Source organism: Monodon monoceros, unplaced genomic scaffold (assembly GCF_005190385.1).
Source record: "Monodon monoceros isolate NGI ecotype Baffin Bay Population unplaced genomic scaffold, NGI_Narwhal_1 Super_Scaffold_4, whole genome shotgun sequence".
Taxonomy (NCBI): domain Eukaryota; kingdom Metazoa; phylum Chordata; class Mammalia; order Artiodactyla; family Monodontidae; genus Monodon; species Monodon monoceros.
Genome location: NW_021703781.1, coordinates 65,882,560 through 65,897,948, shown reverse-complemented (window position 1 = coordinate 65,897,948; position 15,389 = coordinate 65,882,560). Strand labels below are relative to the sequence as shown.

General features: G+C 50.9%; 2 protein-coding genes across 3 annotated transcripts in view; one reads left to right on the top strand and one right to left on the bottom strand.

The window, feature by feature from the left end:
- The window catches only part of NRAP (nebulin related anchoring protein), a 75,026-nt gene extending 60,359 nt beyond the window's left edge, over window positions 1-14,667 (top strand). For both annotated transcript variants that reach the window (XM_029244902.1, XM_029244901.1), the window contains exons 36-41: window positions 4,973-5,077; window positions 5,895-5,993; window positions 7,827-7,931; window positions 11,241-11,348; window positions 13,740-13,871; window positions 14,415-14,667. In XM_029244902.1, coding sequence (XP_029100735.1) covers window positions 4,973-5,077; window positions 5,895-5,993; window positions 7,827-7,931; window positions 11,241-11,348; window positions 13,740-13,871; window positions 14,415-14,519 — 654 coding nt within the window. In that variant the 3' untranslated portion in view covers window positions 14,520-14,667. The remainder of the gene's footprint in view (window positions 1-4,972; window positions 5,078-5,894; window positions 5,994-7,826; window positions 7,932-11,240; window positions 11,349-13,739; window positions 13,872-14,414) is intronic.
- The window catches only part of HABP2 (hyaluronan binding protein 2), a 36,996-nt gene continuing 35,523 nt past the window's right edge, over window positions 13,917-15,389 (bottom strand). The window contains exon 13 of the mRNA XM_029244903.1: window positions 13,917-15,271. Coding sequence (XP_029100736.1) covers window positions 15,107-15,271 — 165 coding nt within the window. The 3' untranslated portion in view covers window positions 13,917-15,106. The remainder of the gene's footprint in view (window positions 15,272-15,389) is intronic.

Genomic DNA, 15,389 nt, shown 5'->3' with positions numbered 1-15,389 from the left:
CGAGGCGAGGAGAAGAATTGCCCCCAGAGCTGACACTCACTGGCTGCTTTGCCAGTACTGGCACCCTCGCTACCGCACTTTGGGGTGGGGGCCGTTGCTGCTCCTATTTCACAGGCGAGGTCGCGTGGGAGGGGCCGAGGCAGGACTGGCTCCAGAGCCCACAGTCCCAACCCTCCCGCCACCCGGTGCAGGGGAGTCACGCTTCCTACGAGGCAGGTGTGGACGCTGAGGCCCAGAGAGAGGAGGTCCTGGCCCACACAAGGTCATCAAGCCTGTAGGTGGGTAGCGCCAGCCACTGCCCCCGTGGTGGAAGGCTCTGGAGTCAGTCCCAGGCCCCTCCAAGCCTCGGCTCCCTCAGCCGGGCCGGGGCCGCGGTGAAAATGTGGTCACGGTCAGCACTCACCGGGCGCGTGCGCGTGGCAGGCTCTGCACCACGCGGGCGTCCGTGCATCGTCTCCCCAGCCCCGCGGCTCCCCTAGGCGGAAGGCGCTCTCACGTTAGAGCAGAACTCAAGGGACTGCGGTCACATCAGTCCTTATCATCCATATCAGGGTTTCCCAGCTCAGGCCCTTTTGACCTCTGGGGCCGGATGCTTTGTCGCGGGGGCCTGTCCTGTGCACTGCAGTGTCCCTGGCCTCTACCCTCTACATCCCACAGCACCTCCTTAGCGTGACAATCAAAAATGTCTCCAAATATTGCCAAATGCACCGGGGGACAAATCTGCACCCGATTGAGAACCCGGTTCTCAGTTGAGGGCTGGTCTATATGATGCACTGAGCACGGTGCCTTGTCTGCAGGAACACACCAGTGGGTGTGAGCATTTCGGGCTATGCTCTCCACCAAGCCTTCCGACTCTGGTGGCCTTCAGAGAAGCGGCTGCTTCTAGTTTGGTTCTGTTGTAAACACCTAACGGATGATCGATTGTGACACCGATGATGTGACTTAATGAACGTCAGGGTCATCTAATTATGCCTCGAGATTTGCTGGAACTGCAGTATCGTGTTGGGCGCCAACCAGCAGAGTGTAGAGCAGGGTGAGTTTATCGGTCCCAGCTCAGGGCACGTGGTCACTGAAGTACAGCCCAGGACCCACTTAGAAAGCCTTCCGCTTGCTAGAAGGCCACCCTGAGGTCCAAGAAGAACTCATAGCATGACTTGGTGCCCAGCCCGGGACCCTCTTGTCGGTGGCCTATTCCTGGGGAGAAGAGAAACCTCCTGGGACAGGACAGGTCCTGAGGAAGTTACAGAGGCCACCGGGGAGAGGTCGGGGGCCAAGCTGGAAGCCCAGCTTCGTCACTCACTGGCAGTCCTTCCACGGCCACTTGGCTTTCTAGGCCTCCATGTCTCCACTGGAAAAGCAAAGAGGTTTGATTTAATTGGTGATCTCAGATTTCAAGATTCATAGATTAATGTTTTTTAAAATGCTGGCATCAACATAATGTCAGACTATTTAACTAAGTAAGGAACAATACCAAAAACCAAATCCTACCTCAGACTACCATTTATATCACTGTTACTTCTGAAAAGAAAGGATAGTCTAACACTAAAAAAAAAAAAGCCGAAGAGGAAGAACAAACTAAGACAGAGGGTCCTTCCCAAGAAACGCTAGTTGGCAATCTTAGACTGACATTTTACCAAACGGGAGATGCATTAGAATGATGTGTGCTGAGAAGTCATTGCCTAAGTGAAAAATGACTGTGTTGTGCTTCATGCATTGTTTTGAAACTTCAGGTTTGTTAAACTGGGGGGTCTTGGGCTCTAAGAACTTCAGGTTTGTTAAACTGGGGGGTCTTGGACTCTAAGAACTTCAGGTTTGTTAAACTGGGGGGTCTTGGGCTCTAAGATGCTGGGAACAGTAGCCCCGCACAGTGTCCACAGATGGTTCTGAGGCTTTAGTCTTCTCAGAGTCATCGCTGAAAGTCCAATCCCATGTGGTTGTGTTATAGCGGAAAGGAGCCAGAGGCTTAATATGAGCTTACTCAGTTCAGCAGAATCTAGGGTAGGGACAGTAGCCCTCAGTAGCCTTCAGCCATTTCTCCTGTCGTCTTCCGCCCAGGCCAGAAAGAATGCTGTGGGACTCGGGGCTCACCCCTGGGGAGAAGGTCCTCAAGGCCGTGATTGCTCAAGCCACGCTAACCTCAGGGATGTATCTGAGACGTGTGCTCCGCCCAGGCCACGCTCCACCACGAATCGGTGCTGGTTCAGTCACCTCTTAGTCTTTCCCAATCTGCCAGTGCACACTCCCTTCCGCGATCTCACGCAGGGACTGCAGGGCATCCTGCAAAGAACAAGCAGGGACAGTCAAAGGGACAGTCCTGGCCCCGCCCTTTATGGCTACCCAGCCTTAGGAGACTCCTTAAGCTCTCCTGGCTTCAGTTTCCCCACCATCACAAACAACAATAACAATACCTAAAAAGTATGGAATGCTTATCCTGGGTCAGGCGTTTGTTTAAATATCTTGCGCGAACCATGTCATGTAGTATCTAGGTAAGTACTGGCATTACTCCCATTTTTACAGTTGCGGTAACTAAGGCACCTGTAATCTTCAGTAACTTGCTTAGGGTCATAAGCCGGCAGGGAAATGATTTGCTCAAGACCATACGGCTAGTAAGAGGCAAAGTGGGGCTCTGGGCTCCCGACTCTGGGTTCGGTGCTCTCTGGCTCCCCCTGGTGGCTAGATTAGGAACCCAGGCGCCCTGGCTCCCGAGTGTTGTCTTAAGGACCACCCATGGAGCGTCCCCCCAGGACAGCAGCTGGTAACTCTTCTGAGAATCCGAACGAACATTTCAACCCCGACATTGTTCTGTAGATGGGAATAAGAGCTCGTCCTTTGAGAATGGCGCAAGGGCTGAATGAGATAATGAGTCTAAAGCAAACCACACCCTATGCAAGGTAGTGGTTATGGCGATTCTTATTAAGATGACGAATATACCCCTTCCCCTGGCCACCTCCTGGGTGCATCTGCTTATGTCATTCCTGTTAGAACTCAGGGGCTGAAAGCTGCAGCTCGTGTGTCTGCCACACTGTGCTCCAGGATAGGGGTGCCGGGAAACCCCACGTGGGACTCCGAAGGTGGCTTCTAGGCCTTCATATATACAAGGGCAAATAGTGAGGCTGCCATGTGGGGAAGCCAAATTCAGCTGGGCATCCTGAGAAGGTCTCTTATTATCTTAGAATCCTTCTTTGAAACCGTCTTTGGGCCGATTCTCCTCGACTCCCCTCCTCTCTCTCCCTGTTTTATCATGAAGTCTGGGGCAGGCGTGTTGTTTTTAGGGTCTGCGTGAATAGTCAAAGCTGGGCTGGGAGCAGAAATATCAATAGACAATTCATTTATAAGAGAGTCTAAGGCGCAGTCAGATCTTTGGGGAACCTGCATCTTGCCTTCTGACTCACCTGCGCTCGCACTGTTCAGCTCCACAAAAGGCAAGTTGAAAGCGTGCTCCCCCGCTTCATCTCACTTATGAAAGGAGCAAGGCCTGGCTGTGAAGAGGCCCTGTAGGATGATTCTCTCTAACTTAGAAATTTATCCAATTTTCTCTGTTCTTTATCAGAGTGGAAGGCAAAAGCTTTGCCGGTGTAGACTGAAAGATCGCGGTATAAAAAGCAATCTCACTGACATGGGGTTTTGAAACGTGCTCTGGGACCTGAGTGATGTCTCCCTGCACCAGTTGGAAAGCAGAGTGGAATTTGCACAGGGGCCTTAACCAGCAGACAGTAGATCAGAAACGGACCCTCTCTGAGGCCAGCTGTGAGGGGCACTGTGATTCCTGAAATGAAAGAAAACTAAAAAGGCCGAAAAGGCTGATTTCAGGAGTGGGTGTTTTGCGTTACAGCAGAGCTTATATCTAAATTAGAGAAAGGCTAGCAACTTCGTTTAGATCCAAATTTCAGATTTCCTTGGAGAGTCTCTTTCCACCTTTAAAAATGCCTACTTTCCATACGGAGAGGAAGAAAAGCAACTGTCTCATCGTAGGTAATGGTGGGCAAATCAAAGAATGGTAATTAGATTTATCGTTTTAGGAGACTCCTAATCAGACCCACTGTCTTTTGTTTTGTTTTGAAAATGTCAAAACTGAGTTCATTTGATGCCTTAAGTTTCCCTTTTATATACACAGGTGTTAAAGGCTGCAGGTTACATGTTCAGTACCTACTACGGACCCATTGTCTTAAAACCGCACTTACTATTTTCTCCCCAGAATTGATGCTGTACTCCTGATCTTCTGAGTCCTTAAAAGGAAGAAGGTGGATAAACCTTAAGCCCATTTGTGCAATATAAGCAAATCATGAGTAGAAGCAGGAGAAGGGGTAAACCGAGGCACAGAAAGAGTAAAATGGCTTGCACACCATTCGCCAGGTGTAGCCAGGTTTGTTCCAGTTTTGAGAGTCCTGCTGTAATCGTCTTCCCCTCCCCCCCACCACCGCAAGAAAAAAACAAATCTAACACATAGAGTGGCTTTTACCCCTCAGGACTCTCAGGTGTTTTCATGAGAACAGAGGGGTTGTCATGACCTTCAGGTATCACAGAGAGAAACTGAGTCACATTTTGGTACAGAGATTTGCTGCAAGTCACAGCAGGTTTGATCCAGAGCTCAAAGCCCTTTGATCAACTGAAAGTGTATAAAAACGTTTCTGTTTAGGCAGGCGGCCAATCGCCTCACTGCCAGAATGAAACAAAATGATGGGGGCTGATGTGTGGGCTGGGGTGTATATCTCAGGTCGTTCTTAGGGATCGTTCCCGCAGGTCAGTACCTTCTGCTTCAAATCCAGCCAGTTTACGGGTGGGACCTTCCTGTATCGTACACTGGACACGTTATTTGATTCTGGACAGAGTGCACAAACTCAAACAGTTTGACTCGATGACATGCAGAACGCACCTGAATGAAGATGTTGAAATGTTGCGATGAAGCATTTTTACAAATGCCCCACAGTCTTCGACCCTCTCCTGATAAAAGCCAATGATTTTCTTCCTGCAGTTGCACTACAGATCAGACCTGATGGGCATGAAGGGGACAGGATGGCTGGCGCTGAGTTCCCCACAGATAGAGAGTGCAAAGAAAGCCGGAGAGCTCATCAGCGAGGTACCATTAATCTGACTCTACCACAGACACAACCTGGCGTTTATGTCCTCCTGACGAGGGAAACTGCAGATGGACTGGAGATCCCAAGAGGGCCCCATGGCCACTGGACTCCTGATATTTCTCTGGGGCCATTTGCAGCCAAGTCCCGAGACAGAACAAGATTTCCCTCCCAGTGAATTCACTTGCTGGGGAGTTAAAGGCATGTTCCAGTCGGGCAGTGAAAGAGGGGTGATGCATTAGAAGATTCTCAAGAGAGGCGTTAACGTACAATTGTGATCTAAGCTGGCCCATTATTTTTGGGGAGGCAGGGAGAGGGTTTGCCACCCATCTCCTGAGTTTACTCACAGAGTCCAGTGTCTGGGGGTCGTCTGACTTCAGAGGCTGTTAAAAGTTGCACAGAGATGGTTACGTTCACTGAACTCCCCGCCATATTGATGACCTAGAGATTCTTGCCCTGGGAGCTCGTTGAGGGTGCCACAGCTTTCTTCAGTTCCTTAATAACAGAACCTACTTTTATAGGGTCTGAGCAGGGCCACCTTGTTGCTTCATCCCTCCCTTTATTGAATTCCTTTCTTGTGATGAGCTATGGCATTTTGCAGCCTCTCTTTTCAAGAATGTAAATACCCGGAAAATGTTCCTTATCACAGAGGCAGCTTGGATCTCTTCCGTATGCTGGTGAGGTGCCCACCAAGAAGAGAGACGTGTTTTCCAATCACGTCATTGGCACATTTGGTACTGAGTAGATGGGGTGAAGCTGCACTCAGAAAAGTGCATGGTGTTTGATTGTTTCATGAGAATCTTGGTCCTTCTCTTATAGACCAAATACCGTAGAAAACCAGACACTATCAAATTCATCACGGTGGTTGACTCTCCAGACCTAGTTCATGCCAAGAACAGCTACATGCATTGCAATGAGGTGGGTGTTTTCTCTTCACTCATCCCAGGCCCAGGAGTGGGTAGTGCTGTGCAGTGGTCAGTGCTTAAGATGTGAGGGCAAACCTTTTGTCCCTTCCCCGGGCAATCTTGGGTCAGTTTTCTAATGTCTTCTAACTCCGGTTCCCTTATTTGAAAGGAGGGTAATAATAGCAACCATTTCATAACATTGAGTGAATTAAATGAGGGTTAAATAAATAAAAGTACGTGAAGCTTTTAGCAAGTATCGGAACATAGTAAGTCCTCAATAAATGTCTCTAGTTTGACTCATAATCATAACAATAATAATACTAAGTATTATTGATGATTCCTTACCAAACACTAGATCAGATACATCTTAATTGTTGATAAATGATAATGGAGTTAAAAGCTTAGCATAAGCCAATTAGAAAAACAAAACAAAACAAAACGGCTATATCAAAAGCTTCTTTCTGCTTTTACTCTCTATATGATTTAGCCCCATTTCTTCTCTCCTGTATTAATTTCAAAGAATAGGAAGTTACATATATATTTTTTTCTCTGAAATTGTCCAGGGATTGGATTTTGCACACTGACAAAGCTGCCCCATGTTCACAGAGTCCAAATGTTGTACTGACCAGTTGACATTTGCAAAACCCAGATTGAATTTGGGAAAGGGTTCGAATATTAAATATTATATTTCCTCTCTAAAACTGGATGAGACTCAACCGCTTCCTAAAATTGTTTGCAATTCTTAGATCGCTGCCCTAAAAATAGCAACTAAGATAAAGCTTGAGGTTTGTTTTTGTTTTTTGTTTTTTTTTTGCGGTGTGCGGGCCTCTCACTGTTGTGGCCTCTCCCGTTGCGGAGCACAGGCTCCGGATGTGCAGGCTCAGCGGCCATGGCTCATGGGCCCAGCTGCTCTGCGGCATGTGAGATCCTCCCGGACCGGGGCACGAACCCGTGTCCCCTACATCGGCAGGCGGACTCTCAACCACTGCACCACCAGGGAAGCCCAAGCTTGAGTTTTAAAATTGTGTCTTCTTGGGACACAGGGTGGACTGTGAAAACTTCACACTTCTGAACAGATATTAAGGCATTTAAGACTTTTTAGCTGTTGTGTCTTTTTATTATTACTATTAGTGTTAAGTAGCAGAGGTATGGAGGCATCTTGTCACTAGTAAAAAGCTTGAGCAATGCCCAGTTGCAAAGGTTCTCTGAAATATCCACCCACTTTTACCGTTTGTGAAACACACAGGTACAGCCAGCCAGGGTGATGGTTTGTGACCCTTTTGGAGCAAATCTTGATGAATATTTTAAGCAGGGTTTATTTAAAACCAACCCCGGGGGCTTCCCTGGTGGCGCAGTGGTTGAGAATCTGCCTGCCAATGCAGGAGACATGGGTTCGAGCCCTGGTCTGGGAGGATCCCACATGCCGTGGAGCGACTAGGCCCGTGAGCCACAACTACTGAGCCTGCGCGTCTGGAACCTGTGCTCCGCAACGAGAGGCCGCCATAGTGAGAGGCCCGCGCACGGCGATGAAGAGAGGCCCCCGCTTGCCACAACTAGAGAAAGCCCTCCCACAGAAACGAAGACCCAACACAGCCAAAAATAAATAAATTAATTAATAAACTCTTACCCCCAACATCTTCTTAAAAGAAAAAAAAAAAACCAACCCCGCCACCGCCTGACCCTGGCCACATGGGCCCCTCCCTTCCTGGGTGGCTTCCGGAGGGATGCTCTCCATGGGCTTCTGTGCCCTGGGGAGAGGGAGGGGCAGGAAAGGGAATCGGCCCCTTCTTCACCTTGGCTGCAGCCAGTGCGGTTTCCCATTTACTGTGAGCCTTCTTCCCCACAGCGCCTGTACAGGTCGGGGGATGCCGAATCCCGGCACAGATACACCCTGGTCCCCGACCACCCCGATTTCACCAGAGCCCGCCTCAACGCGCTGCATCTGAGCGATGTAAGTGAACCAGCGGTTCATGTGGTGTGTGCCTGTTTCTGTAAAATGATCTGTGTCCAAACGGGATTTTATTTGTTAAAAAAAAAAAAAAGAATGTCCCAGGAAGGGAGGCTGGAGTGGAAAGAACCATGGATTGAGAGTGGGACAAGCGACATGTGTGACTTTGAGCCACTTTCCTCGCTGGGCCTCAGTTTCCCAGCTGTAAAATGGGGCTGGAGCTGTGCTAGCCAATGCCTGTGGTCCTTCTAGCTCTCAAATCCTAATGCTGGGCTTGGCTCCAGAGACCTCAGTCAGGTGCTGGGTTACGGCCAGAGCAGTGTTGCCGGTGCCCTGGCCCCGCGGGTGTAGACACCTGCTCTGTTTGTTCTTTGGACACCTCTCCTTAGCCATTCAGAGCAGTGTAAGTTTGGAGACAAAGTGGCGCTTTCTCTGCTTTCTGCCGTTTAGAAAGATGCTGCAATTGTAGTCCATCTGGTCCAAACACAATCCGCTCCTTTGTGTGTGAGGCTGTAGACCCCAACACGTCTGTTTCCCTTGGATGTGTGCCCTTTGCATGCATCACGGAGATGCTGTTTCCTAAACCCAGGCTTGTTGGCAGGGGTTGGAGGCCCCTGGTTGTAATAGAATAGGCGGCCGCTCTTCCAGCAAAGCTGTGATCCTGGGATAACAGGTATCGAGGCGGCAGAATCAAAAGACGCTGTCAGATCAGAATAACACAGGCTGAGTGTGTCGGCCTGGGGCAGCGCGGGGCCTCCCAGAGTCTGGCCATTCTTCCCACCCTGGCCCGGCCATTGTGTCCTGGGGCTCCGTGAAGATCAACAGGGGGTTGGCGAGAGACGCCTTCTAGTTACCGTGTGTATTAGTTTGTTGCGTTTGTAAAGCCCTGTGGGATCCCACACAGTGAATGTGATGGTGCTTTGTAAATATGAGTTATTATGACCATTTGATGCTTTTGAGGGCTGTGCGAGGGATAATTTTAGAACAGCAGCTCTGGTGGGCTGACCTCCATCTGGGGAAGCGGGACCTCCCCCTCAGCGGAGCTTGGACAAAACATCCATCTCATTAATGCTGCAAGGATGTGGGAAGGCAAGGCCCCCATTAGAGGACCTATTGGAGGCCCATTGCCCTGGAAACTGGGATAAAACTACCAGTCCATTTGGGGCCCAGCTTAAGGAGGACAGCCACCCCAGGGGTGGCAGAAGCATCTCTCCTCCCACGAGGGATGCCAGTCTGCCGAGTTCCGGAGCTGAAATTAGCCGCCAGGGCATGCGGGTATGGAGAACTCATGGACCTCTTTTGAAAGAGCACTTCTTCGGGGGCGTGTAGGATACGCACAATTGGATCAAGTGCTCTGTGAGGATGATGTGGAGGGAAGGTGACCTTCCTGGGCAAAGAAAGCCACTGAGATGTGTAAGGCAGCCGAAATAACTAAAGAATCAAATGACTCTAATGTGTGAGGATGAGGGCAAAGCTGTGCCCACTGTGATAAAGAAGAGGAGCACCCAGGGTTCCAAATCAAAGAGCCTGCGAAGTCTAAAGGCTCCCAGTGGCAAGGCAAGAACCTCAACAGAATAAAAGAAACCCGGGGAGGAAGTGATGACAATCAAGCAAATAGTATATAGGGAGACAGGAGACGGGGGCCCAGCACCTCTGGGAGAACCCCAGTTTGGGCCGTGCCCTGGAGTTGACCCTCCGTTACAGAGCCTCAGAGGCTGGGACGCATTGAACACCAGAGTGGGGTGACCTCGGAGCGTGATGCTGTGGGTGGATCGGTGTCATTCCCTAGCCCAGATCTGGCATGGAGGCGCTCATTAGGAAGGCACCGCAGCAGACCCCTTTCCAGGGAATGATAAGGGCTTTGACTCTATTTGCTAGTCTAACATTTGCGGGACCATCAGAACAGGAAGCTTAATGCTGGAGGGGCTGGTTAGTCTGTCATTGTCTGAATGCCCCTCCCCTTCCTCATACCTCTCGGTCCAGCCGGCTAAACTCAGTGGTGACCCAGGAAATCTAATCCTTTGGGCCCTGATTGTGATCTGTCCGTAAGGTGATGACCCCAGCGATGATTGGTTCTGTACTTCTCGCTGCTTGAGCAAAATAGGCGTCTGGCTCCTGGTTTGTGGTGTTGGGGCCGGAGGCGGGCAAGAAGGTGGAGGTGGCGAACAGCAGCAGGGAAGAACGATGAGCTCCACCGCGCTTGGCTCAAGCATTCCGTGGTCCCCGCTAGCTCCAGGCCCGGTTGTGGGGTGGCGTGAGGGCACTTTGCTTTTTTCTGCCACTTTTCCTGGGCTTAATCCCCCGAATCCCCTGTAGAACAGAGCCTCAGCCTTGACCTCTATTTCCAAGTGACAAAAGTAAGGTTCTTAAGGGCCCCCTCACCTGCCCTGGCTCTGGGAATGAGTGAGAGACCGACACGCTCTGGGGCTGTCACTTTGTCATCTGTTGGTGATGTGCCTCGCCTGCTGTCTCCCTTCTCTGTGGCGGAATAAAGAACAGCCTTCCGCTGGGATCTCCAGATGACTCCTTTCATGGAGCCATTCCCTTATCTTGAAAAAAAAAAAAAATTAGCTACATGAAGGCACGGGAGATTTTGATGCCTCCATCGGTGATGTGGGTCTACCTGAGGACTGAGAGGATGTGATTACAGACTCCCCGAGGGTGTGTGAGAACAACTTGAAAAGGGAAAAAAATGAAAGAGGAAGATGTGAAATACGGGGGTCAGGAACTCGGGCAGGTTCCTGACAATCAATTTAATTCAGGGGAAGGCTCTCCCCTCAGTGCAGGCACCAGGGGTGCATGTGGGATACAGCATGCTTCATAGGGATGCTGTGACATGGCATCAGAGGTAGCCCAGGGGCCCCCAGGAAGTCAGTGGAGCCAGTGAACATGTGGGTGCCAGGACCCAAGGAACAGAACCTTCGGCATGTGGGAAGAAACAGGGTTCTTGAACTTTTGAGTTTTGGCATCTAGAAGCTGCAAACCTGAAACGCTGAAATAAAAGCAAAGACAGAAAGAAGGGGGTCAGGGGCACCTGGTACCAGTGGGATGTAGCAAATGAGCCAGACCCACAGACCCCAAGACCCACCAGAGCAGGGCCTGATGCTCAGGCTGGGGGCTGAGAGCCGAAGCCCTTTGTGGCCAGAGCTGGGGAAGTCCTCAGGATGGATGTGGGACCACGGGCTCTGCCATTCTGGACACCAGCAAGACAGAGGGTGTGTGTTTAGGAACCACTCCCACTGAGAACCAGCAACATTCCAGACATGGAGCTACTCACTCCCCGCTCACTCATTTCTTTGTTTCCCCAACTAGAAAGTCTACAGAAACTCTTGGGAACAGACCCGGGATGGTGGCTATGACTTCAGGCTGGACGCCATCCCGTTCCAGACCGCCCGGGCATCCAGGGAGATTGCCAGTGACGTAAGACCTCACATTCTCTCCCTCCTCTCTCTCTCTCTCTCTCTCACTGATAGGTTTTGCTCTGGTTTTCCCAGATCTGTTGAAAGGCAAACCACCGGCAACCAAAACTGAACAAATATTTCAAATGAAAGAAAAAAGTTGGCCTTATTTTTTAGCATCTTAGCCAGAAATTTGGAATTGGGGAGGGTTGTATTCCCACTCCCTCTGTTTTAAGAGAGGCACTCTTAAAGGTTGATGCGTGTGGACAGTACCTAGAAGTCAATTAACGTATGATTGATTTGTTGACCTTTAATTGAGGGACTATTTTTTTTTAGCTGAAGTGCACTGTGATGGGATAGAAAGAGATTGGGTTTCCCCCCTAGACTGGCTTGAGTTCAAATCCTGGCTCAGTCACTTAGGAATTGGCTCTATGGTCTTGGGCAAGTTGCTTAAATTCTCTGAACTCAAATATCTCCATCTATGAAATAGACATCTAATACTGGTCTCCTAGGATTGATGTAGGGATGAAACCAAAAGGGTTCATAGTGTCATGCACAGAACGTGACCAAACACGGCAGCTTCCGTCACTGAACAGGAAGATATCATTAACTAGATACGTCATCATTCACGAGTGGCTTGTTACTGGTGCAAAGTGAGATAAGTACAGAAATCAAGAGCAAGCATTCAGAAACGTTCTTAGCAATTAGACGTTATGACCCCCAAGCCTGTGACTGGTGGACTTCTCTGGCTGAGCAGAGTAGAGGCCAGTTTTTATGTGTTGTCAAATGTGCCTGGTACCACTACATACTAATCCCAGGCAGGAGGACCGCATATTGGACTTTGACAGATTGGAAATTTTAAAAATCGAAACAAAATGAATCCTGTCCTTCACTATAGATGGTTTGAGGAGCACTGGACTGGGTCCCTGCAAGTGGAAAGAATCAAAGGATGAGCGGCTACTGAGAGAGTGGGCACATTTTTCTTGCTGTTGGATTATTAACCATTACAGCAGCAATAATACCAGCAGCCAACACTCGGTGGGCATATGAGCCTGTGCCAGACATGAAGCTCAGCCCCCACTGAATCCTCTCAATGTCCCATGGGGTGGAGGTTCATTCTCCCATTTTTATCAGGTGGGGAAACCAAGAAACCAGAGAGACTCAGTAACTGACCCAAGGCCACACAGCTAGTAGGCAACAGAGGGAGATCCAGATCCCAGGTCTACCTGAATCCAAAGCTGTGCCCTTAACCCACGGTTGGACCTCCTGCTGAGATCCTGAGGACTGGTCCTAGAAGGGAGGTGGGCACCCATGACCCCCCTCTGCACCTCTGACCTGCACCCCCGGTACAGAGAGGCCTCCCTGCGGGACTGGGGCCTGCAGACTGGGTACTGCAGCATCCACGACGACCCGAGGATGAGGCGTTTCCTCAGTGTCAGCAAACTCCAGAGTGACAATGAGTACAGGAAGGACTTCGCTAAGAGTCGGTCCCAGTTCCACAGCCGCCCAGACCAGCCTGGCTTCCTCCAAGCCAAGAGGAGCCAGCAGCTGGCCAGCAGTGTGTGCTACAGGCAGCCCCTGCCCTAGCCCACCTGCGACCCAGAGCAGCCGGGCCTGAAGCATGCCGAGAAGGCCCATGAGCTGCAGAGCGATGTGGGCTGCCCTCACTCCCTGGCCGAGGCCCGGCCTCTGGGGCCTCTTCATAAGAGATGGCCAGAATCCCATGTCCCATGTTACCTTCAGGGAGGACCTGGGCTGAGATAGAACCCAGGAGACCTAACTCAAGAGTGCCAGAAGAAATGACAGGAATTGCAATGTACTGAGTCCTTCCTGTGGGCCAGGCCCTGTGCCGAATGCTTTCTGAGCACCGTGCCACATAGCTCTCACAACCAGCCCATCACTGCCCCAGTTTACAGATGGGGAACCTGAGGCTTAGAGAGGTGAAGTAACAAACTCAAGATCACATGGCAAATAAGTGGCGGGCCTGGGATCTGAGCCCCATTTGGTCTGATGTGAGAGCACAAGCTCTTGATTGCTGTGCTGTACTCTTTCCAAGGGATCTTAGTAGTCGCCTGGACCGTGACCTTTCTCTGGGGGGCAACTGAAACCCAAAAAAGGGAAATGACTTCCGTAAGGCCACAGAGCAAGTCAACATGGGAGCTCGGCCTTGAGCCAGGTCTCTGACCCTCCACCCCCGTTACAGCCCCATCACTTGAATGGAAAGATGCAGAGGACAGCGTTATGCTGGCCCAGCTCCCAGCACACAGGGTCCTCGATGCCAGGGAGCTCCTGCTTAAGCTGAATTGCCTCCCTTGACGGGGCTTCACTGACAGCATATTCTCCAGGGCAGGCTTTTTAAGCCTCCCCCCAAAGCCTGCTGACCTATTCCTCTTGCCTCCCTCCTCCCCCCAAGGTTAAGTACAAATCAGACTTGAACCTGACCAGAGGTATTGGCTGGACACCTCCTGGCTCCTACAAAGTGGAAATGGCTCGGCGGGCTGCAGAGCTGGCCAACGCGAGGGGCCTGGGTCTCCGGGGAGCTTACGTGAGTAGCGGGCTGGCTTGCAAGACCATGGGGGAAAGGCAAACTCATTGTTTCTTTTCAAACTTTATTTTTGGCCAAAGGTCAGCTGGCTCTAAAGACGTGTGAAATGCAGCTCAGGCAAGGCGCCTAATTTCATGGGTCTGAGGTGACCAGGAGGATGACACCCGGGTTAAACTTCCTGCAGGGTTTTCTCTGAAGTCACAGCCATTAGTTCTTCGGAGACAAAACGTGCCGGGGCTACATCAGTAGCAGCCGCGGCAGCCCAGGCTGTGCTGTTCGCTCGTTACATTCACGGAAGGGGTCAGGGACTTGCTGGCTACAACAGTCTGGGTTTTGAACCCTACTTTGTTCGGAAGAAAGATGCCACGTCTAAATGAGAGATTGGCTTTACTTCTCTCTCTTTCTTGCCTTGAGGATCCTTCTTCTTGGGGAGGCCGGAGGAGGGAGAAAGGAAGGGGAGGGCCAGCATTTTAGACAGCTTGTCCTATGGGAGCAGGACAGAAGGTTCGTCTTAACTCAGGGAGGTGTGTTTGATTTCTGCAGGGGGGGCAGGAGGCTGTAGAGACTGGAGATGATCAGAGGCGGGATGTGAACCCAGATGCCACCGAGATTCTTCACGTCAAAAGGAGGAAGGCCCTGCCGTTGTGAGTGGGCGGCGTCCACCTGGGATTCTTGGGAGAGAAGCTGGAGAGGAAGTTTGCACTCCAGGGACATACATGGCTTCAGTTGGGGCCAACTGTGAAAACAGCACCCCAGCCCATGCTCCGATCCTCCTTTATTAAAATAACAACTCTCTGAAAGTGGGTGGAGAATGTTGTATTTTGGTCCCCTGTCAGATACCTAGAAGTGGGTGGCCCTGTTGCGTGCCTTGAGTGTCTGGGATGAGGAATAAAGATGTAAAGGTGACCCCCACTGACGCTAAGCCGTCTGAAATCTCACATTTGCAAATGTCTGAGGTGAAGGCAGTCGATGAACACTGATTTTCTAGAAGCTACAATTGTTGGAAGGGAAGCAAACATCATATACTTCAGGTTGATTCTCTCATTTCTGGGTTTCCTAGGAGGGAGCCTGAGGATGTGGCGGCCAGGCTGGTCCAGGGCACCCCAGGCTGGGCAGCAGTGGTCTCTGATTAGAGCCTGGATACTCGGAGGCGTCAGGGGCTGTCCACGGCTGCCCGTGAGGCCTCGCCTTGGCTGGCTGTTAAGGAGGATGGGCTGTGAGCTTTGGAAGACACCTCAAAAGCTAGCCTCCCTTTCCATGGTGGCTTTGATCCAAGTCAGGAATTTGGTCACTTGGGTGTAGACTCCTGGCTTCTTCCCACACTCCAGGCCCCAGCTCACGATCCCATAGACGTAGTAGGTACCGTCCTTCTCACAGGTCAGAGGGCCTCCAGAGTCACCCTATGGGAAAAAGACGCAGGAGTCAGCCTTGTGGATAGGAATACGTTCAGAGACAGCCCCACCCTCCGTGAGGGGATGCCGGGGGGGCGGGGGTGGGGGGAGACTGCTGGCCAGCCCT